This window comes from Panthera leo, chromosome B4 (assembly GCF_018350215.1).
Source record: "Panthera leo isolate Ple1 chromosome B4, P.leo_Ple1_pat1.1, whole genome shotgun sequence".
Lineage (NCBI taxonomy): Eukaryota > Metazoa > Chordata > Mammalia > Carnivora > Felidae > Panthera > Panthera leo.
The window spans coordinates 111,009,830-111,034,069 of NC_056685.1; the positions used below are offsets into that span (position 1 = coordinate 111,009,830).

Below are 24,240 nucleotides of genomic sequence, written 5' to 3' on the forward strand. Positions count from 1 at the left end.
TTAAGTATCTGACTTCAGCTCAGGTCATGCATGATCTTGCTGTCTGGGAGTTCCAGCCCCATGTCAGTCTCTGGGCTGATAGCTCAGAGCCTGGAGCCTGCTTCGGATTCTGTCTCTCCCTCTCTCTGCCCCTCCCCTGCTCACACCTCTGTCTCTCTTTCTCTCAAAAGTAAACAAACATTAAAAAATGGGGAAAAAATAAAATTCTACTTCTGAACAGTTGATATTCTCATTTGTGTTGCATTTCTGTCAATTTTTTCCTGCCATGTACTGTTTGCTTTATAAATTTAGAAATTTTACATGATTGGGCTATTTCCCTTACTGCTTTTGTTGTGAAATCTACTTTATTATGAGAAGAATCGCAAATCGGAGACTTTATTTTTACTAGGAACATGTTTGAAAGTTGACTGGGAAGAAAATTCAACTTTTGTACTTTGCAAAGAAAAATACTTGTGCACACCCTCTCCACCCCCGTTAACCTCCGCCTCTTGGCAAGCCACCGCCCTATTTTCCTAGTAAGCCCAAGCTGCCATTGTGTTACCTGAGTCACAGTTGAGGCTTATGCAGGGCAAACTGGCAATTACACTGTGTTCCTAGATTCAGCGTACATTCATAAATCCCCTGGTGCATGGAGTCTAAAACCTCGTGACTTCATATGGCAAAAACATAGTGGAATATGAAGCATACAACGTCTTAAAGACACAATTCCACTTAAATATCTGTTCGAGACCCATCTATGCTTACCATCAAGTTTGCTCATGAGTTGAACGTGATTATTCACCAACAACCTCCAAATAGGGGAATCATTTCGGCACCCAAATGTTTCCACCCAGGGATAGAGGGTTCATCTTTCAATCCTCTTAGATGCACAGGATTTATCTTGGGAACAACAGACTCCAAGTTTGCTCCTCACGGGAATGAAATGTTAAGTGACGATCTGGACTGCTTTGTCTTTCAAGAAAAGGCAGAAAGCAAATAATACTTGTTCTCCAAATGTCAGAGGCCAAGGATAATATGAGTTCCGGGTAAGTCTTGGTCTTACTGGCACTTACTGGTTCACATTCCAGGCCCTTCTCCCACTTCCCACTTTTGCCCTGCCTTTATTGAGGGTAATTATGGCATTTGTATTCTCAGGCTGAATTCCTCTGAAGTTGCTCAGAGGCTAGCTTTTGGCCTGAACCTTGAGGTTTTCTGTGTGCGGAAGGCTAATTTCTTTTACGCATTTATTCTTTTTGTTGTACTTTTAATACATTAATTTTGGATTAAATATCACACTTCCATTCATTACCACGCCATACCTGTATCCTTGCCACAGGTACAGTTGAAATAGTATTTGAAAATGCAGTCCGGGGAAACAAAATGATTAATAAATAGCAATAATACCCACCATGTATTGAGCACTTCACTCTGTGATAGCTACTGTGCTAATCATCTCACAAACATAATTCAGTTGTTACTGTCACCTTTTATAGGTAAGGAAACGCAGCTTTGTGAGTACCTTTCCTAAAGGTCACACAGCTAGGACCTAGCATGTCACTGTGAAGCTATGCAACAAACAGCAAGTCAGAGCAATGCCCCCTCTGCCCCAAACATCAAGCATCTAAATTGCTACCTATGCTATTTCTTCCAATCCCCTCGATCTAGTTTTTACTGCTTTTGGCTGGAAGTGGATTGAACAACCAACATTTTAAAACCACTCGAATCAATGAAAGTTCTCATTTACTCAACAAGTATCTGCCGAGTTCCTGTGCATGAGGTGATGTGCTCAGTGGGGCATCTGAAGATAGCGCTTGAGTTTTGAGAACCTAGAGCCACCTTGGAAGAGGCAGAATAGCACCTGTATTGCGGTCTACGTTGGACCGGAGACACACAGGGAATGAGTGGAAGTGAATGATTTCACACTGGGTGCTCAGGGAGGGCACCTCTGAAAAGGCAGGCTGTGAGCAGGGCTGGAATGTTATGAGGGGACAGTGTTCCAGGCAGAGAGAATGTCAAGTACAAATGCGCTCAGGTGGGAGCTGTTTTACTTCTTCAAAGGCAGGCAAAGAGGCCGCTACGGCCAGAGGGCAGTGAGTAAGGGAGATCCAAGGCAGAAGCGAGAGCAGGTCCACGAGGAGGGGAGAGGGGTCACATCACTACTGTCAAGGCTTGAGTTTTGGCTCCGAGTAGGATGGGAAGCCCTGAAAGGTTTTGAGAAGAGCCACACATTTAAACTCGCTTTTCAGTGACCGCTCTGGCCTACTATGCGAGGAGGGCAGCAGGCAGGCCGGCCAGGAGGCACGTGTAGTTGTCCAGGTAAGGGGCAAGGGTGGCTTGGGCCCTGGCAGGTGATGGAGACGAAATCTGCTGAAGGAATGGAACGTGAGGTGTGAGAAAGGAGGCAAGCCTAACTCTAAGGTCTTCGGGCTGAGCACCTGCCAGCAGAGATGGGTAGACTAGGGGAGGAGTTGGCTGGTGGCTGGGGGAGCAGAGTTTGGTTTCGGACATATTCAGAAAGGCCTACTAGTCTTCCAAGTGGAGGTGTTGATGAGGCAGTTGAATACACAGGACAGGCTGGAAATCGGATGAAGACCAATTAGAAGCTAGAAAAAGGGGGAAGAGATCATAAGTGACTCTCTTGAACAAGTTTCAAGGCACTAAAAAAACCATTTTTTTAACATTTATTTATTTTTGAGAGACAGAGACAGAGGACAACTCAGGGAGAGGCAGAGAGAGAAGGAGACACAGAATCCGAAGCGGGCTCCAGGCTCTGAGCTGTCAGCACCGAGCCCGACGCAGGGCTCGAACCCACAAATTGTGAGATCATGACCCAAGCTGAAGTCGGACACCCAACCGACTGAGCCACCCAGATGCCCCAGTTTCGAGGCATTTTAATTTATATCATCACTGTTTTTAGATCCCTTACAAAGGTCTGTGATGGCTGTAAAAATACGTGGGTGTCGTAAGAAGTGACTATAGCTTCACCACCGGTTTCTACAGCGTGGGCCTCAGGCCAGCCAGCATCTACACCACCTGTGAGCTTCTTCAAGATGCAGACGGTTGGGTCCCAACCAACCTGGTGAGGCGTACACTCAGGGGACAGGGCCCAGGACACTTGGACAGATGCTCCAGGAGATTGTTATACAAAGTTAAAGGTGCCTGAGCTGGATAAGAAGTTTAGTATTTCAAGGTTTAATCATTTAGAAAGAAAGGAACAACTTTTTTTTTTTTAAGGTAAAGTGTCTTTATTGTTTGAGGCTTAAGAAATTGTAAACGAAAAACATTATGACATTTCATTTCTTGGTCTTTTGTACAAGGTTATAAAAATACAATACCACTTAGTCTTTATAAACTCTTGAAAATGTCTACAAGTTCACACTTAGTACAATACAAAAAGGCACTTAAAACACAGAATGAGATGATTTTTTTAAAAACCACCTTATAGATATTATTGAAATTATTTGGGAAAAATTTATAAATACAGACTCGTACATAAATAGGATTTGACTTTTGCTTCTTTTTCAAAACATTTTCCCCATGTTACCTACAGACAGCATAAATGTGACTGCCCTCTCCCACCTTCTTTGTTCTTAATTTAGGTTAACAGAAAAACAAGCTAATATTAATCTGTTTTTCTTCAATTTAATCCCTTGTTTTAGATAAAACAAAATTCTTAATTTGTAACCAAATCACCCTAAGCATTTTTTAGAATGCCAGGCTCAATTTCATTTTGTTTTAAATCACATTCATTTAAAAAAAAAAATAGGAAGACAATGATGTGAATATTATACGGACTTATTTACTCAGCTGCCAAAATCACCCTCAGCAACATTTCTGAAGCATGTGAATATACATGTGTGTGTATTTGTAAATATCACCGTTGCATCTTTCAAGCTCCAGAGCTTACTGAAACCACTCTTAATGCTGGCTTTGTAAACCAGGGCATAGGTCTGGACACAACCCAAATCATTCAGTGCACTCATCTACGAGAGGAAAGACGCGTGAGCTTCTCGCATTTTTAGCTCTTCATTTTCTTTCAGGTTGAGCAAAGGATAAGCCACGTACACCGTAAGTTAAGTAACAACCCACCGCCCTGTGCCACGTATGTGCTGTTGCTAATTAAAATAAGCGTGTTCTTGCTGTGGAAATTCTACACTTTGGGAATTTTGTAAGATCAGCATTTCAGGGCATTGTTAAGAAAGAATAAATATTTTTGAGCTAAAAGAAATATGAGTCAGAGCACTAACTCATTCTCTGCATACAGGATGCTGTTTTAGAGGTAACTGTATTACTTCACCCCAACGGTGTTGTTCACTAAAGAAACACATCCATTGCTTTAAGGAATTGCCTGAACGTGATTAACTGCAATGATTTAACAATGAAACTCAAAGATTTGATTACTTTCCTGGCAGGATTTGGACTATAAATGAAAACTGGCATTTAAAATAATATGGGGGAAAATATAGAGCCACTTGAATACTTACCACTTTATTACTGCAATTATAATCAGTAATGATTTGAATTAGTCCTTGACATTGATTTGTGTGTTTAAATTGGTCGTTAATTGTGCCTTTTCTGCCTTTGGTTCTGTTGCTCACCCTTTTAAGAGATGCCATGATCATTATAATCAGCACATGGTTGTGTTGCATGAAGGGAGCGTCTCGTACTACCTTCCCGAGCCTATGTACATGTGTTCGTTTATCATGCCTCTGCTCATACTTTTCTATTTAACTTTTCTGCTGGATAGCAGTGAAAAGCCTGTGCTGATTTTCAAGGCAGTCTTTCAGCTTATCCTCTGTCAAAGTCAGTCGCTGCTCCAAGATTGAAACAGTCTGCAAAAGGAGGACAAAATAATCAATGCCTGGTGACCTGATGGTGAGGACGGTGATGGTAATCTCTGCATAGGGGATGCTTTTAGGAACTGGAATGTCCACCCTTTTGCCAGGAAGGGGCTCAAAATTAGCCCCAGAGCTTGTTCAGTTTCTGGGCTCTACCATGGGGCAAAAAGCACTAGCAAGCAATTTGAGGAAAAGATAAAATCTGATGCCTTTGGTGAGAAAAAAGATGAGGACTCTGTAGACCATTCTTGTCTGGCCTCCTAAAGCACGGATGCCAGGGAAGAGGCTATACGAACCGTTCTAAGTGGGCTTTCATGCTACACGGCAGTGTGGGGAGTGGGGGCGGAACGCCACCCGCCCAGCCCACGGGCTCCTTAAATGTCATCACTGGCCATTCTGGCACGATCAATCCATGATGGACCATAGCTATACCACACCAGGGAGCTGGAAACCTAGTTTACTTTGAAAATATTGTAATGACTGGCATCAGTTCTCACAGCCTGAAAATGGTAACAGCACCTCACAGGGTTGTTAGGAAGACTGGATGAAATAATGCACGTAAAATGCTTATGCTAGTGCCTGGCACCCAGGACTTGGTGAATCTTAGCTATTCTAACTCCTTTGGCTAATAAATGAGCTTCTGACTAAACACACACACACACACACACACACACACACACACACACACACACACAAATGGCTACTTTTAAATGTGCCAGATCCAATTTTTTGTGATATTGACTACTTCCTCTTTTTAAACTTTTTATTCTAAAATAAAATGGATTCAGGAAGTTGCACAAAACACATGTCCCTTAGTGAATTCTCATGAGAAAAGTACCCTCATAACCAGCACCCAGGTCAAGAACTGGAACGCCGCCAGCCGCCCCAGAGTTACTCCCAGGTGCCTCGCAGAGTCCTCACTTCTGTCCTCCCCCAATAATAGCCACTTTCCTGACCAAATTATTTTCTTGTGTCTCTTTATGGTTTTATCTTTCAGGTGTACATCCCTAGACACTATAATTTCGTCTCACCCATTTGCAAAGTTTGACATGTCATTTAAAGTTCCTTTTAATCTACAGCTTCTCATCCCCTCTCCCTTTTTTTTCTTTATAATTTGTTTGTTGACAGACTCAGGCCATTTCAAGTAGAGTTTGCCTGTAGCACTGCCACCAGTCTGAAGGTGAAAAAGAGCACGCTGAGGGTACAGTCTGGTCCGTTTGGTTCTCTGTATGCTCTACAAATTGGCAACTGGATTCAAAGGCTTGAGGAGACTCATATCAGATCTGTAAGACTACAGATCTACTGAGATCTATAGATAAGACTATAGGTAGTGGTCTATTTTGTTAGAAGCCATGTTAATAAGGTTTGATCATTTCTTTTCTCGTGATGTTGGGAACTGCTCAAGGCATAAATCTATTCATTCTTGAGGATTGTAAATGATGATATTCTAATCTCATCCTTTAAAAAAGTATTAGTTGGGATAATTCATTAATAAGAGACACTTTCCTCATCTACTATGTGGCTATCCAGTACTAGAGTTCATATAAGAAAGGCAAAACAGGGGCGACTGGGTGGCTCAGTCGGTTAAGCATCCGACTTTGGCTCAGGTCATGATCTCGCGGTCCGTGAGTTCGAGCCCCGCATCAGTCTCTGTGCTGACAGCTCAGAGCCTGGAGCCTGTTTCAGATTCTGTGGCTCCCTCTCTCTCTGACCCTCCCCCGTTCATGCTCTGTCTCTCCCTGTCTCAAAAATAAATAAACGTTAAAAAAAATTTTTTTTTAATAAAAAAAAAGGCAAAATAAATGCTTGGTTATTTTAGTAAGTTTCAAGATAATGAATTGATTCCCTATCACCCTCTGAAGGTAAACAATTTTTAAAATACCATTATTTACCAGCTTTTACTTTTATATTTCATACTATATATTATGACTAATTAAAAAATGATGCTGATAATATTTTTTTACCATTTCTTGAGTACGTATATGGGCCAAAGCATTTTGCCATATATTTTATACACATTATTCCAATCCCACTGAAGGGATTTATATGTATATTATCAATACCCTGAACACCGGTTAACTCCATTCATCTACCATATAAAATGTAATTTTATTTTAATTTATTTCTAATTACAGTTCAGTACAGATAGGTTATAAACACTGAGTTAGATGTTCAGTCATCTGTAATTAAAGTGCATCAGAACATGTTTATTTTACTTGCTACGTGCCCACAGATTCAGTGTTTCTATTTTGCAAGTGTGCTGGGCTTGCTTTTAACCTCTTTAATTGTAAAAAGAAAGCCAGCCTTTCAAAATTAAAAGGAACAGTCAATAAAGCTTAAAGTGATTCATTTAGCCTTGAATTGGGAGAGATGGATCATGAGGCTAGAAGAATAGAGAGTGGACAGACTCATTTGGAAGAGTCTCTAAGAACAACCTAACATCGAATGCAACAGTATAGGTGAAGAAGTTGGGGCAATATGGGAAATAAACCAACCCAAACTAAATCTGAAAGGGAAACTGCCTTTAAAGGAAAGAAATGTCTGACAAACGCAGAGAAAGTCACCTCCAGCACAACATTGCAAAATGAAAATTGGTGATTTTAATATGAGTTTCATTGAACAAATCGTATGATGACTCCAAGTTCTCACCTGGCTCTTTCCCACATTCTGACAGGGCCCCAAATCCACATATATGCCCCTTGCCTCTAAATGCCCTGAGATGTTATCCCTGGTTTTTAGTATTCATTTAATTAGTGGTTCTAAACCCTGGCCGTAAAACATAATCATATTGGGCAACGAGACAAATGTCAGGGCCTTACCCCAGACCAATGGCAATGGATTCTGTGGAGATGAGAATTGGCCATCTGTATGCTTTAGAACTGTCCAGGTGATTATAACGTACAGCAGTGATGAGAACAGAATGAGATGATTTCTATGCAAGAGCTATTCCAACATGAAATATGTATTATGGAAAAGTAATTGACATCTCTCCAGTTCACATTACAGCCTCTCTTTCTGTATAACTTATAACAAGGTCTGCTCATTCTACGTATTGCAGGAACAATAAGACTTCTTCAAAGGAAACAATCAACAGAGCTGGAGGAGAAACCTTCGATGTATCCATTTCAACACACAACTTCTCTTAAATGACATCTATTATCTCCTGACCGAGAGTTGGAAGACCTTTGGTACATAAAGATCCATAGTATACCTTCTTTGCAAATGTAAAATGGCATCAACGGACAAGTTAAAATTCTAAAACAAGAATGCAAAAACTATAAAAACTATCACCTCCAGAAGAACACAACATCAATGTAAAAAGCTTTGAAATGAGGAAAGTTACATCTTGGACAGTGAGAATATCTGCTCCTTGCCTCTAAAGGGGAAGGGAAGAACTCTAAGGGAAGAACTATAAACTGTCAAAATTTCATTCTAACCAAAAACTGTTCACCATTTTTTCAATAGCCCTAAATATTTCTTTGATAATGTCCTAATCTGAACATACTACATCAAAAATCTTAGAGTAAAACGTTACTGAGCAGAATCAAATACATTTACCGCATGGAGTACCAGTGCCATTCTTTATAGTCTCTACCGTGCCCTCTGGCCTCCAGAAGCCAGATAAAGTGCCGTGGCAGGTGTGTGTGTGTGTGTGTGTGTGTGTGTGTGTGTGTGTGTGTGTGTGTGTGTATGTGTGAGCATGTGTGTGTATGTGCACGCACGTGCACATGCACGGGCACACACACGCGTGCCCTCTGTAAGATCTTACTAGAGCAGCCCAGCAGAGCATGCCTTGCTATATCAATGGCCACCCTGAGCTTGCCTTTCTGAGAAAAAAGAACTTCCCCCTGCTCTGCAAGTTCTACAAACTACCGCAACCAGGATTATTTTAACTCACCCTGAAGTACACGTAAAGCACGCTAACCCACCTGTGTCAAAACACTGAGTTGTTCCATGATGTGCTCTAAAGCATCAGTCACGGCGAGTGGTATGCTTCTCTGGCTCTCAGAAGGGAAGTCACTCGTGTCTTCTGTTTTCTTTTTCGAGGTTGTTGGTGAACATTCCGATGACAATAAAGAAGGGTTCAAGAAATAACTGTTGATCTCTTCACCTTTGTCTGCTAAGGTTCTAACAGTGGTATCTGTTATCTTTGACATCATAGAAAAGATAGGAAGAGTTATATTTTCCAAGCCTTAAAAGGAGTTTTCAATATTCCTCTTCTAAATAACCAGCTTTCATTTAATTATTTACCCTCAAATACAGTATTATAGAAATTACTATTGCAGGGAGAAAATAAAGCTAACAATGAATAGAGAAAATTTACTATTTTCCTTGGTATTTTAATGAAATACACTTTGTATGTATCTGTCTGAAAGAGGAGGCATTCTACCACTAAAAAGACTGTTAGATGCAGTCCAATTCTTAATTAAAAACAAATACCATATCAAGATGACTATTATTTTTACAAAAATCAAAAATAACAAGTATTGGTGAGGATGTGGAGAAATCAGAACGCTCATGCAATTGCTGGTGGGAATATAAAATGGTGCAGCTGCCGTAGGAAACAGTTTGGCTGTTCCACAAAAAGTTAAACATAGAATTACCATATGATCTAACAATTCCACTCCTAAGGATAAATCCAAAAGAACTGAGAGCAGAGACTTAGATACTTTTACACCATTGTTCATAGCAGCTTTATTCACAATAGCTGAAAGGTGGAAACAACAGGAGTATCCATTAGCAGATAAACATATAAACAAAATGTGGTATACACATACAATAGAACATTATTTAGCCACAAAAATGACTGGAATTCTGATACATGCTACAACAGGATGAACCCTGAAAATACTATGCTAAGTGAAATAAGCCAAACACAAAGGAAAATAGTGTATGAGTCTACTAATATGAGGTATGTACAATAGGCAAATTCATAGAGAAATAGTAAAGGTTACTATGGGCAGGAGGGACGGGGAGGGTGGAGTTATTGTTTGATGGGTCCAGAGTTTCTATTTGGAATGGTGAAAAAGTTCTCAAAATAGATAGTGGTGATGATTACACAACACTGTGAATACTTATTGCCAGTAAACTGTGCACTTAAAAATGGTTAAAAGGGTAAATTTTATGTTGTGTATATTTTACCACAGCAAAACAAAAAACATAAAAACCCTCCAAACAATTGGAAATGAACAACCTGAAAATAAAATAAAATAAAATAAAAAAGCTCCATTTACAATAGCACCAAAAAGAATAAAATACTTAGGATAAATTTAATAAAAGAAGTGTAAGACTGATACATTGAAAACTGCAAACATCACTGAAAGAAATTAAGGATATAAATAAATGGAAAGGCATCCACACCTGTGACACGTTCATAGACCAACCAGAACACTTAATACTGTTAAGATGGCAATACTCCCCAAATTGATGTGTACAGATTCAATAGAATTCCTATCAAAATCTTAGCTGCCTGGTTTGCAGAAATTGACAAGCTGATCTAAAATTCATAAGGAATGCAAGGAACCCAGAATAGCCAAAATAATATTGAAGAATAAAGTTAGAGGACTCACACTTCCCAATTTAAAAATTTACTACAAAACTACAGTAGTCATAAAAACAAACATATAGATCAACGGAATAGATCTATATGGCAGTGGGCATAAAGACAAACATATAGATCACCGGAATAGATCTATATGGCAGTGGGCATAAAGACAAACATATAGATCAACAGAATAGAACTGAGAGTCCAGAAATAGTCCTTCCACCTCTGGTCAATTGTTTTTTTTTAACAAGGTTGCCAAGACAATTTAATGGTGAAAGAATAGTGTTTTTCACAAATGATGCTGGAAAAAGTAGATGTCTAAGTTCAAAAGAATGGATTTGGACCCTTACCTCACACCATATACAAAATTACCTCAATATGGATCATAGACTTAAATATAAGAACTAAAACTATAAAACTCTGAGAAGAAAACATACAAATAAATTTTCCTGACCTTGGATAGACAGAGGCTATTTAGACACAACACCAAAAGTACAAATAACTGACTAAATAAATTGGACTTTATCAAAATGAAACACTTTTGTACTTCAAAAGATATGATCAAAAAACTGAAAAAAAAAAACTCCACAGAATGGAAGAAAATATTTGCAAATCATATATTTGATAAGAGACTTGTTGATGAACATATAAAGAACATATGAACTCTTACAAATCACATATAAAAAGAAAAATACCTCAAAATATGGTCAAAGTATCTGAATAGATGTTTCTCCAAAGATACACAAATGGCAAGTTCATAAAAAGATGCTCAACATCATTAGCCATCAGGGAAATAAATGCAAATCAAAGCCACAATGAGATACCACTTCACACCCACTAGGATGACTAAAACAAAAAAGACAGAATCTAAGAAATGTTGGTGAAGATGTAGAGAAATTGGAACCCTCAATATATTCACTAGTGCAACTGTATAAAGGTACAACCACTTTGGAAAATAGTTTGGGTAGTTCCTTGAAATGTTAAAGAATTACCAAAAGACCTAGCAATTCCATTCCTTGGTATATACCGAAGACAAATGAAACTTGCTCATGAATGTCATGGAGGCATTATTCATAATAGCCCAGAAAATGGAAACAATTCATATGCATCCAAATGCTGTGATAATGAATGGATAAACAAAATGTGGTATAACCATACAATGAATGTTATTTACCCAAAAAGGAAAGGAGTACTAATATATGCTACAATGTGAATGAGCCTTGAAAACATTAAGCTAAGTTAAAGAAGCTATATACAAAGGCCATGCATTGTATGATTTCATGTACGTGAAATGGTCAGAATAGATAAATGTATGAAGACAGACTGAGATTAGTGGTTGCCAGGAGCTAGGAGGAGAGAAGAAGGGGGAGATACTGGTAGTGGGTATGAGGGTGATGAAAATGATCTAAAATTCTCAGTCACCTGGCTGGCTCGGTCTGTAAAGCATGGGACTCTTGATCTCAAGGTTGTGAGTTTAAGCCCCATGTTGGGTATGGAGCCAAAAAGAGAGAGAGAGAGAGAGACAGAGTGGAAGGAAGGAAGGAAGGAAGGGAGGGAGGAAGGAAGGAAATAAAATGTTCTAAGATTATTTTTGGAGTGGTAAAATAGTTCTAAAATTAGATACTGGTGATGGTTACACAACTTTGTGAATATACTAAAAACCTTTGAATCATACAATTTAATAGGGTGAATTTTATAGTATGTGAATTATATCTTGTTAAAGCTATTGTGAAAAACAAACAAAAATCCAAATACATATCACAGAAAAAATTTTAAAGTTTTTAATCAATTTTACATTTCTGGTTATCACATGAGAGTTCCTGAGAGAGGTCACCTCAAACATGTTACCTTAATGATGATGATGATGATGGTGACAACAGGGCTTGTTTTATACTTGGTACTGTTTCAAGTACTTTACATACATGAACTGATTTAATTCTCACAATAATCCCATCAAGTAGGTTCTACTAATATTCCCATTTTACAAATGAGGAAACAGAGATACAGAGAGATTGAGTAACTTGCCCAAGGCCATACATACACGTAGGAAAGATGTATGAGACGTAACCAATCATAAATCTCCATGATCCTTCCAACCATTTTTTTAGGAATATGAAAACTTTCAAGTTTCCTCTGTCACAATCTTACAAATTCACCACTTGTTGAAAATAATAAAAAACTCAAAATCCACCATTCACAATTCAAGTGTATTTTAAAAGTATGTATAAAATGCATCTTTGTACTCCTACCTAGCTAAGTGTATCTGGCTCAGGGTCTCTCTGTTTGTTCACTCAGAGAATAGTCCCGGGACCCTGCTCTGTGCTAGGCACCATTCTAGGCAGTGAGAACCTAGCAGTGGGTAGCATGACCCAAGACTTGGCTCTCCTGAAGCTTGAGCCCTTCAGTCATTTGGTAATACATCTTTTCTACTTTTCACCCTCTGAAATTTATAAACTTATATTTTTGTTTTATTGTCTAGCAGGTTATATTTATCTTCAAAAACCATCCTAGTCACTGAGCAGTTTTGCTCTGTACCCCTATTTTCCCCCTTTGTGATGTGCCTGACAATGTTAAAGTGTGAACCCAAAATACCTGAGTGGTATTATTTTAGGATATGAAGCACTCATTAAAATCCACACCTCAAAACAATCCCATTACTAACCCTTTGAATTATTCATTCCACGTGGGGAAGTAAAGCTAAAATTGTCATTAAAATGTCCAGAAGCAAAATTCCTAGCAATCACAGACCATGGAAGAACAAGTTAACACAAAGGATTTTTAATGTTACTGATTAGCCAGAAGCAACTATGACCCACTCATTCATGCTCTGAGCTAAGGGAAGTGGGAAAGAAACATACAGAATTTCTTTACCTGGGTCCCCGGCTAGTGGCTGGTGGCAATGATGGAAATGAAAGCCCCATAAAGATGAGTATGAAATATAAAAAGGATTTGCTGAGAAGCCCTGCCTCACAATCACGGCCTGCATTCCAGATCCTGGGCAGTCATCTCACCGATCGGGAACAATGTGTGGATGGCCATGTACAACGCAATGATCCTCATCCCAAAATAATTCCTCCTCAAAGAACAGACTTTTTTTTTTTTTTTAACATTGCTTCTGCTCTGCCTGCAATGCCTTCTCTGCCCTTCCAGCAGAAATGAATTCTTTTTGATCTCTAAATGTTGGCTTAATTGTCACTTCAGAAGGTCTTCCCTGACAACCTTCCTGAAACTGGACCTTCCATTCTCCAACATGGCATCCTGATGTTTTCCTCCATAACTGATCAGAGTTGGTGTCTACATATTTTTTCCCAGTTTACTGTCTGTCTCCCTCACTAGACTGTGCTATGCCCACTCCCTTACCACTGCATCCCCTCGACTGGGCAGGAACTTGAATCCTTTTGAATATGTTAAGCGTTTGTATGCAGATTTTACTACTGTTCTCAAAGATGGAAACCAAACACTCCATATGACCAAGGCAGTCTTTTTCACACGGGTCACATCACACCTACATAAGTACATGCAAATATCACTACATGCAAATATCACTCCCTAGATGGTAAAGGGAGGTCTAGAGAGTAAAAGATCTCAATGCAGTCTTAACAATGCTTTTCTTGTTGGGACCAGCATCAAATAGATTACTATGATATGACATGTGGAGATGAATAAAACACAGAAAAGGGTATGGGCAGAGAGAGGGGAAGAACTTGATCTACATTCTACATTAGCCACCTGAAGTAGCTGTCTCTCAGAGGTTCTGGAGCCTAGAAATTAGCAGATTCTTTCCCATGAACCAACCCCAACTTTGCGTCTTATTTGTACAGGGAGAGAGAGATGCACAGCTTGGGGAAGTTTTAACACACTCATTCATAAAATAAAAAAATTTAAAAAATGAGAAAGGCAAAAATATGTTTAAGATTCTGGGCCATCCAAAGTCCAGCAAGTGAGGCTTTGGTCCCTACTGCTCTCAGTGCATCAGGCCCTCCCCTACCTCAAAGCTGCTAGCATTCATTTCCTGGGTAAATGCTTCCCAAGCACCAACATCATACTAAGCATTTACCAACGTTAAATTTTATGTCGCCGACCAAAATGAATGAAATCTTGCTATTTGCAACAACACGGATGGAATCAGAATATATCATGCTAAGCAAAGTAAGTCAGAGAAAGATAAGTAGCATATGATTTCACCCATATGTGGAATTTAAGACACAAAACAGATGAACATAGGGTAAAGGAAGGAAAAATAAGATAAAAAGAGAGAGGGAGACAAACCGTAAGAAACTCTTAAATATCCACAAACTGAGGGTTTCTGGAGGGGTGTTGGGTGGGGGATGGGCTAAATGGGTGATGGGCATGAAGGAGGGCACTTGTTGGGATGAGCACTGGGTGTTGTAACTAAGTGATGAATCACTAAGTTCTATTCCTGAAAACAATATTACACTATATGTTAACTAATGTGGACCTACATTTTTTTTAAAATTGAAAAAAAAAAATAAACGTAAGCATGGTGCAAGAGAAGTGTGTAAGAATTCTGCTCTCAAGAATTCTCTGTTGTGGTGAGAGAATGAAGACAGAGCAAGGCCCAGAACCCTTGCAGCGCCTGGCACATCACTTGCACTGCAGAATGAACAAGAAACACGGCAGACAAATGACTAGAAGACTGCAGAAAAGAGCAAATGCTTTGGTACTTCATAAAAGGAAGAAATCACACTATGTTCCCTTATCTCTTTTATTGCTGACACGTGAAGTACAGGGAGGTAAGAAGAGCTCTTTTGCTGGCTGAGTCAGCAAACGAAGGCCTCCAATGGTAGGCATTAAAGCCACAGCAAAGAGCAAGGGAGATGTGGCACCTTCCTTCATGGAGCTTGCAGTTCTCCAAGGAACCGCTTCCTCCAAAAGGATGGCAGGACAATCACCACCCCTATCCTTGGATAGGCCCATGGTTGCCACCTCAAAGATGGAAAATGCAGCCTCACCAACTGCATGAATAAATTTGAGTGGCTGAGAAACCCTTATTTCTATACGTTAAAAGGCTCGACTCCCCATCGGAACATACAAAATAAAACAAGAGGTACAGAGTTGACTAATGCAAACAGCTTTGATGGGCTGGAGAGCTATATACAAAAGCTCTGATATTCTGGGGTCAAAGGGCTCTTAGCAGGTTGTGTAGATGTCATGGAAAAATTAATGCACAATTTTTCACTCGTCACTTAGAGAACAAATTTTTAATACATTAATAGAAATTGAAAATTGTGGCATTTGTAAGCAAATTTTTATCAGGAAATTAACCATGTGACAATGTAATCAAGGGCCCCACATCTAAACTATTACTATTTATATAATGAACAATGGAACATTCAAGATACTGTGGTGCTCCATTACACCTGGGAGATCATGTATTATATTCATTCCCTTCCTCTCCTCTCCTCTCCTCTCCTCTCCTCTCCTCTCCTCTCCTCTCCTCTCCTCTCCTCTCCTCTCCTCTCCTCTCCTCTCCTCTCCTCCCCTCCCCTCCCCTCCCCTCCCTCCCCTCCTCCTCCTCCTCCTATCCCTCCTCCTCTTCTCACTCACTCCATCTGGGTGAGCAAGTCAGAACTAATCACGGGTGTAACTTCACTCTCATAAGTCATCATTCCTGCCATCAGTAGAGCACTGTCATTTCTTGTTATATTTGTGTTCATATGTCTATATTCCCAACTAGTTTATGAGAGGTAGTCTCTTGAGTTCAGTGGCCATAACTTTATCTTTTTTTCTCAGGTGTCTAGTACAGTGCATGAGACACTGATAGGGCTCAGCTGTTGTGGAACTTTGATTGCGATTCACTGAATTCACTGTCCTATATTGGTTGAACCATGAACAAAATATAAATATTGATAATTTGACAGTATTTGGAGACAAGCAAAAACCCAAAGTTAAGCTAATGCCATTCTCTACTAAAAATTACTGTCTGAAATGCCTCTTCAGAGGCACAATAAGGGAGCAATGGAAGCATTTATCATTTAACTGCAAATCTGCAAATCACTTCTTGATTTTTACCCACCCCCCCCCCCAGCATACTTGATGGTTTCTAATGGCCTAGCATAAAGACTTTCTGACAAATAGGAATGCAAAAGTAGGCATGTCACATGTAAAGATAACCAATGACTTGGCCTTCAGATATATAATAAATGGGTTAAAATAAGTCAGTGTTGGCTTATAACTAATGATTTTAGTCTTGGCTTAATTCTGTAACTACAGAATAAAACAGACAAAAGTCAGAAAAGTCTATCCAAAGTGGTCTTGATGTGAGCTAATGTGAGTTTCCCATCATTGAAAATGCTAAAATAGACTTGCAATGGTCATTTGTTAGGGATATTATGAAAAATATACAAGCATCAGGTCAGGAAATTCTACTGAATGCCTTCAAAGTCCCTTCCATTCTGGATATTCTGAAATTTTTAATATTTATTTATTTATTTATTTATTTATTTAGAGACAGAGCATGAGCAGGGGAGGGGCAGAGAGAGAGGGAGACACAGAATCCGAAGCAGGCTCCAGGCTCTGAGCTGTCAGCACAGAGTCTGACGCAGGGCTCAAGCTCACAAACCATGAGATCATGACCTGAGCAGAAGGATATTCTGAAATTTTTAAATCACTGCACGCTCGCACACACACACACACAGTTATAAAATGCTTGCCTGAAACAGACTACGATAACAAAAAAATCTTTTGCTGGACAAAAATAAAGGTAACTATTATTTTTCAAATAAAGAATGGATTATTTACTTTCAATAACATTTAGAATACAAATGTGAAACTTCAATAATCTCTGTATGCAATCTAAAATAATGAAGATATAACACTCATTCAAACAGCATTATTTTATTTAGCACCTACACATCAGAGAAATTCTAAATGCCAGGGATACATAAGTGCATTAGTGTCCTACTGCTGCTGTGACAAATTACAAGTTTAGTTGCTTAAAACAACACAAATTTATTATCTTAAAGTTCTGGAGGTCAGAAGTCCAAGATAGGTTTTGCAGAGGTGCCAGGAGAGCTGTGTTCCTTGTGGAGACCCTTGAGAGAGTCTGTCCCTTGCCTTTTCCGGCTTCTAGAGACTACTGCTTTCCATGGCTCCTGACTGTATTACATTAATCTCTGCTTCCATTACCATATCTCCTTCTCTAATTTTCATGCCTCCTTCCTCCCCTTACAGGCAACCCAGTGATTGTATTGGGCCCACCCGAATAATCCAGGATAATCTCCCCAACTCAAGATCCTTAACGTCATCACGTTTGCAAAGTCTCTTTTGCCATGTAAGAAAACACATTCACATATTCTGGGAATAGAAACATGGACATCTTTAAAGGATCGTTATGCTGCCTACTATAAGGAATGAATAAATGAGATCCCGTCAACATGGGGTTATAATCAAGTGGGTGAAACAAGAAAATAAATATACAGATATGTGACGTAATGTCAGGTAATCACCAGGGCTATGAAGAGAAACAAGGCTGGGTAACGTGCTATCTTACAATATAGCTTCATTGATGATGTATTTTTTTTTTAGTAGGAGAGGTAGAAAATAAATTTTAAGCATCTCAAGTTTGAGACACTTCCAAAGGGAATGAATAGTCATGAATGCCACTGGAAGTATAGGATTCTAGATTTCTGTGGAGAAGTTGTGGAGAGTGATTAGTGGTATCTATTTACCAGTTTTTATAAATGAACACCCAGATGAAGAGATACACAGAGCAAGGTCTGGGAAAAGTCCCAAGTACAGGAGCTTCTGTCTCCTTGAAGTTGGGGTGCTCAGCATATAAATATTATAGCCATGGGCCTATGATCACTTGGGTGGGGGAATCAAACAAGAGAAGAGTTGCAAAGACTTCAAAAGGCAGGAAGAGAAGGAGCAGGAAAGGTGACTAGTGGCTCATGACATGGGAAGGGTGGTGATCCAAGTGATGGAAGACTTTCAAGGAGAAGGAGGGGTCACCAGGACCAAGTCCTGTAGAAAGCCTGAGATAGATGGATCACTGGGGCCATGACACAAGCAGAATGGTGGGGCCAAAAATTTAACTGAGGTGGATTCAGAAGAGTGGAAAATGACGAAATAAAGATTGAATATAGGCAGCTCTTTTGGGGAGCTCTGCTTTAGAGGGGAACAGAGCAACGAGACAGGAGCTGGAGAAAGAAGAGGGATCAGATGAAGTTTTCCTTTTTAAAGATGATGGAAAAGATCTAGTAGCAGAAGGAGAGCACTGATGTCACAGGGCCGTGAGGTGATAGCTACTCAGTGAATGAGTTGGCTAGGCAGTGCTGAGTGCCCTGGAACTTTGTGTAAATACACTTAAGGTGCAATCAGTCAGCATGACTGTCTAGTCAAAATCAGTTGCTTTGGTGTTGGGGCAGAGTAGGCAAAGAAATAGATTTAACCAGGTTGAAAATTTCTGGGTGAGTACAACAGAGGGAGGAAGGGACAAGAGCATGGCCGTAATAATGGACTACAGAATCTGAGGAAAAGGAGAGGGACGCAGACACAGGAGGTGGGCAGTGACAAGGCAGGAGGCTCAATGGATCGGAGACCCTTTTAGAGTTGATGAATTATCAAAATTGGAGGACTGGAGGAAGTGGTGGCCAAAGAGTAGGAGGCTTTACACTGAGTTTACCATCAGCACAAAGGATTCAGACAGTCACTGGGTTCATCTGAGATTCCTGACAGAGAGAAAATGTCTGTCTTTCAGAAGTGACTCAGAGTGTTGCTCTATCTTTAGCTCTCTCCTTCAGATCAGAAGCCTGTGCTAACAGGAGTAGATAAACCAATCAGGAAAACAGAAAAAGGAGCTACAGAGTCACCCATGTGGGATTGTCACAGGACCACAGCACAAGATTCATTCGCAATTTCTAAAATTGCTAGGAAGGAAATCCTGAAGGAGGTAACCACATCTCTTCTATTGTGTACATCTGCACAGCATATTGTATAGCCTTGTAAAAACATACCCACCTGTGCCAGTCTTACTGGCTTAAGAGTATCTCTTGGATAAAATCAGAGAATGTCATGTGAAATTTGTGTCTCCCAAACTAAATTGGCTGAGCTGACAAAGGCTTCTGCTTGTCCCTTGGGAGAAATCATATGTCTTTTCTCCAAAGAAAGAGCCTTCAGGCTTCAGGGATAAGGTTTTACAGAAGGTTTTGATTTTTTCTTCTTCAAACCAAATTGGAAATTTTGTTTTTGTCAGAAGACTTGAAAAAAACACATCCCCATGCAGCTATCAACTATAACATCTGAATGTTTAATTCAATCCCCTTGGAAAAGGCAGCTGTGGCAACAAATCAACTGTCTGTCTTTGTCTTTAATCTTCATTCTCATCTCTAGAGAAGCTTATTAACTTTGAAGGATACACGAACTTGCAGGATACAACGAGGACATATAAAATCTGTACAAAAACGGCCTTATACGATTTACCTCTTACATGATTAGGCAAACGCAAACTATGACACTTCACTCTTTGTTTAAAAAAGGTGCGTGCATGTGCGTGTATCTAAATTTTGAGGCAGGTAATAGCTTATATTATACAATGATGTGTTTCTTAAAGATATTTTATATTCAAGTATTACATCTTGGAGAAAATGGAAGTTTGACGTGGAAAGCCATATTTGGTTTAGTTTCACCCACATGTCTCAAAAGAGCCATCTGTTCACCTTTTAGAAAACTGCCCTTCTCTGTGTGCACAACAGCAACCAAGAGAAATTCAAACATGAGTGAATAAGAAATGCAACCTCACTGCAATCCTAACATTTCTTTAGGTAGGCTCCATGCCCAGCATGGAGCCCAATGTGGGGCTTGAACTTACAATCCTGAGATCAGGTCCCAAGCTGAGATCAAGAGTCAGATGCTTAACGGGTGCCCCATTACTAACATTTTTGGATGAATCAGTAAACCTTCTCTTTTATCCAACTAGTAACTGTGTTTTTAAAAAGTGCCAACTATGCTTTAAAATTTTCAGTAAAAATGTATAGAGAATAATAAAGCAACCTTAAGAAAGAAAGCAGACCCTTTTCTGATCTATCTTCTTTCCTTTCCCTTTTAAAAGATAACACTATCTTGAATATGTTATCTATCATCCCAATTCATGTCCCTTTACTTTTTACCACATCTGTAGACATCCCTAAATAATAGTACAGCTTTTGCATGTATTAGAACTACACATTTAAAAAATGCAATGCTACTGTATTATATCCTTTTAGAACTTTTTGTAAATCAACAGTTTTTGATTTGTCTATGGTGATGCAGCCAAGTCTAGTTCACTTTCACTGTCAAATACTATTCTGCTGATCGACTAATCTACAACTTATACATTCTTTGTACTCGCATTAAGGGTTAACAACGAGCAGTCTTATAAACGTCTCCTGTATACAGGTGCAACCGTTTCTCTAGACTGGAAAAGTCATAGTTTTACCACATATTTTCCGAAATATTACCCAGACTTATTCTCATATGAGAAGACAATCTCCCCTTTTTTGCAAAATAAGTATTTAATTGTTAGACATTTTAAATTTTAACAAAATTATGGCCAGGAAATGGAATTCCATGGTTTTCATTTCACTGTGCATTTCCATGATTACTGGTAACTTGAGTATATTTTATATGTATATTATCATTCTTCTGCAAATTGTCTGTTTAAACCCTCTGTCCACTTTTTTTTCCCCTTAATACATTTTATTTTATTTTTTTTCCAATATACGAAATTTATTGTCAAATTGGTTTCCATACAACACCCAGTGCTCATCCCAAAAGGTGCCCTCCTCAATACCCATCCCCCATCCTCCCCTCCCTCCCACCCCCCATCAACCCTCACTTTTTAATTGGTCTACCTCTCTTCTTCCTAATTTAAGAGGTCTTTATACATTCTGGATACTAGTACTTTGTTGTTTATATGTATAATATGTCTCCTACTCTGTGGTTTGTCTTCACTTCTATTTTATGGGATTGTCTTTATTCATACAAGTTTTTGTTTTAAATGTAGTCAGATTTGCTAAATCTTCCTTTGTAATTTTTGCATTTTGTATTGTGTTTAAGGAATCCTTGCGCACTAGGAATGTATAAGTATATTCTCCTGTTTTCTTTTAGATGTTCTGAGTGTTGTTTTTTGCATTTAGGCCTTTAACCCCTCTGGTATTGATTTTGTTTGTGGCTAAAAGTAAGAAAATAATCATATATTTTTTCTCAATTAGCCAGTTGTCCCAGCAGCATCTACTGAACAGTCTATTTAGTGACCAGTCCATCTTCATGTGTCTGCAAAGCCTGGCCTTTCACGACCGACCATCTGTAATTGTGTGGCTCTGTTTGTGTGCTCCCCATTGTGGGCTCTCTGTCTCTCCCTGTAACAATACCACATTTAGAGCTTAATGAATCTCCAATCCTCAAATTTCTTCAAAACTGTCCTGTTCCAAAAATTGGCTATTTTTGGCCCTTTCTCTTCCATAGGAGCTTTAAAACCAACGTTTTAGGTTTCATTAAAAATCTTACTGGGAGGAAAATAAATAAATAAATGTTAAAAAAAAAAAAAAGCGGGGTGGGGGGCACCTGGGTGGCTCTGTTGATTGAGCATCCGACTTCAGCTCAAGTCTTAATCTCAAGGTTTTTGAGTTCGAGCCCCACATCGGGCTCACTGTTGTCAGCACAGAGCCTGCCTGCCTTGGATCTTCTGTACCCTCTACCACCCCTTCCCAGTTTGCGCTTTCTCTCAAAAATAAATAAATCTTTAAAAAAAAATCTTACTGGGAGGTTTACTAGAATTGCCTTGAATTTGTAGATTTATTCGGGAGAATTAACGTCGTAATGACATTGAGCCACCCTATCTACAAACATGACATTCCAAAAATGCCATGTAATGTTTTATTAATTTCATGTTAATCTGTATTCTCTGTATCATTTCAATCTTAACATATGTGCCTCAAAAGCAAATATATCACTACCATGTTAGTATCATAATAGTTATTCAGACAGTGCCCAATTTACGATGATGTTTCAAATTACAATTTTTCAAATTTATGATGGTGTACAAGCAATACGCATTCAGTAGAATCACAATTCAAATTTTAAATTTTGATCTTTTCCTGGGCTATCAACATACATGGGGTATGATGCTCACTGGTGATTCTGGGCAAGGGCAATGAGCCACAGCCCCCAGTCAGTCACACAATGTCAACGGTAAACACCTGATACACTTTCAACCATTCTGTTTTTCATTTTCAGTACAATATTCAATAACTTACATAAGATATTCAACAACTCATTATAAAATAGGCTTTGTGTTAGATGATTTTGCCCAACCGCAGGCTAATGTGGAGTTAGCACAATTAAGATAGGCAAGGCTGAGCTATGATGTTCGGCAGGTTAGGTGTATTAAATGCAGTTTATCAGGATGTAACAGTGTTGGGAAGTCGAGAAAGATCTGTACACAGAAAGCCAACCAGATCAAGTCAAAGTATATCCTCAAATAACCATCCTCAGTATTTTTGTGAAACATAAAGCTATCCTAGAATCAGGGGCATTATTTGGAAAATGTTTCTGAAAAATTATTTCCTGAGCTTGCTTATTCTCAGAGATAAATAATGCCGTTTCCTTCTCACAGGCTCTATTCTCTGTTGCTCAAAACTCTTCAAGTGCCAGATTCAAAAGAAGTGAGCTGTGTGTTAAAAGTCATGAGATAATTCTTTTCAATTGTACACACAAAGTAAATCATGCTTTGCTCGCTTGAATAAGACTTTAGCTCCCTTACTGTATTTGTTTTTTTAATGCTACGAAGAGGCAATTTTAAGACAAGAATTTATCCAATCATTTAACAAAGCTACAATTCAGAAAACTGGCAAGCTTTACAGAACATCTTTTAGAGAGCAAATATTGTATTTATTTATTTATTGTTCTATTCATCATGTAGCATAATGTGAATATTATAGTACAATTAACAATAACTGTGATTATAACAGTTATATATATTCGCAGCTGGGTATGAGAACCACTCTTCTGTCTATTTATCATTCATTAAACCTTTCAAAAAACAGAGAGTGAAAGCTTTCTATGAGAATTCAGTATACACAGTGTACATTGTATTAGTTGACTTTAATTTGCATCTGCTAAATAGTGAAGTCTTTCCTTATCTTCCCCAAATAGATGAAATTTGCCCCTCATTTAAATCTCTATAAAAATTCAATTTTACTTCTTAAGACAATTAACAATTTTTCCTTGCATTTCTGCTATTTGTAACATCATGTAATTTTCTATGCTATAATATGGTGGCCATGTGAATGGGACATCAAGTCACACAGACCGTTAACCCTGTATCTTCTGTGTATTAACCGTATGACATGGGACAAATTACTTGACCTGTCTAGGCCTTAGTTTCCTCATTTATAAAATGAAGAAGACAATATTGAACTACATCATAAGGTTGTTGTGAAAATGTAGGTAAAGAGTTTAATACAGGGGCACCTGGGTGGCTCAGCTAGTTAAGCGTCCGACTTCGGCTCAGGTCATGATCCCGCAGTTCGTGGGTTTGAGGCCCATGTCAGGCTGAGAGCCCAGAGACTGCTTTGGGTTCTGTGCCTCCCTCTCTCTCTCTCTGCCCCTCACGTGCTCAGGCTCTTGTCTCTCTCTCAGAAATAAACATTTAAATAATAAATAAATAAGTAAATAATACAGAAGAGTTTAATATATAGTTTGTATTCACTTACCTACCATCATCAGTATTATCTTATTATGTCCTGTCTCAAATCTTATACAATCTAAATTACAAGCTTCTAGAAGGGCAGAAGCCATAGCTACCTTTCTTTGCACAGTGACACTTCGCTGAATAAGGTGTAAGGGTCACATAAATTAATAAAATTTGTTGAATTA

At 39.0% G+C, this 24,240-nt stretch overlaps 1 protein-coding gene and 1 long non-coding RNA gene across 5 annotated transcripts in view; one reads left to right on the top strand and one right to left on the bottom strand.

Moving 5' to 3' along the window:
• LOC122224898 overlaps positions 1 to 8,363 on the top strand; it is a 65,835-nt gene extending 57,472 nt beyond the window's left edge. The window contains exons 3-4 of the long non-coding RNA XR_006204996.1: positions 5,946 to 6,102; positions 7,876 to 8,363. This is a non-coding gene — a long non-coding RNA (uncharacterized LOC122224898). The remainder of the gene's footprint in view (positions 1 to 5,945; positions 6,103 to 7,875) is intronic.
• The window catches only part of POC1B (POC1 centriolar protein B), a 95,112-nt gene continuing 75,323 nt past the window's right edge, over positions 4,452 to 24,240 (bottom strand). For 3 of the 4 annotated variants that reach the window (XM_042947333.1, XM_042947332.1, XM_042947334.1), the window contains 2 exons: positions 8,747 to 8,965; positions 4,452 to 4,811 (listed from right to left, as the gene is read on the bottom strand). In XM_042947333.1, coding sequence (XP_042803267.1) covers positions 4,707 to 4,811; positions 8,747 to 8,965 — 324 coding nt within the window. In that variant the 3' untranslated portion in view covers positions 4,452 to 4,706. Of the gene's footprint in view, positions 4,812 to 8,746; positions 8,966 to 24,240 lie in introns of those variants that run through there. The other variant, XR_006204986.1, reaches the window with a different exon arrangement.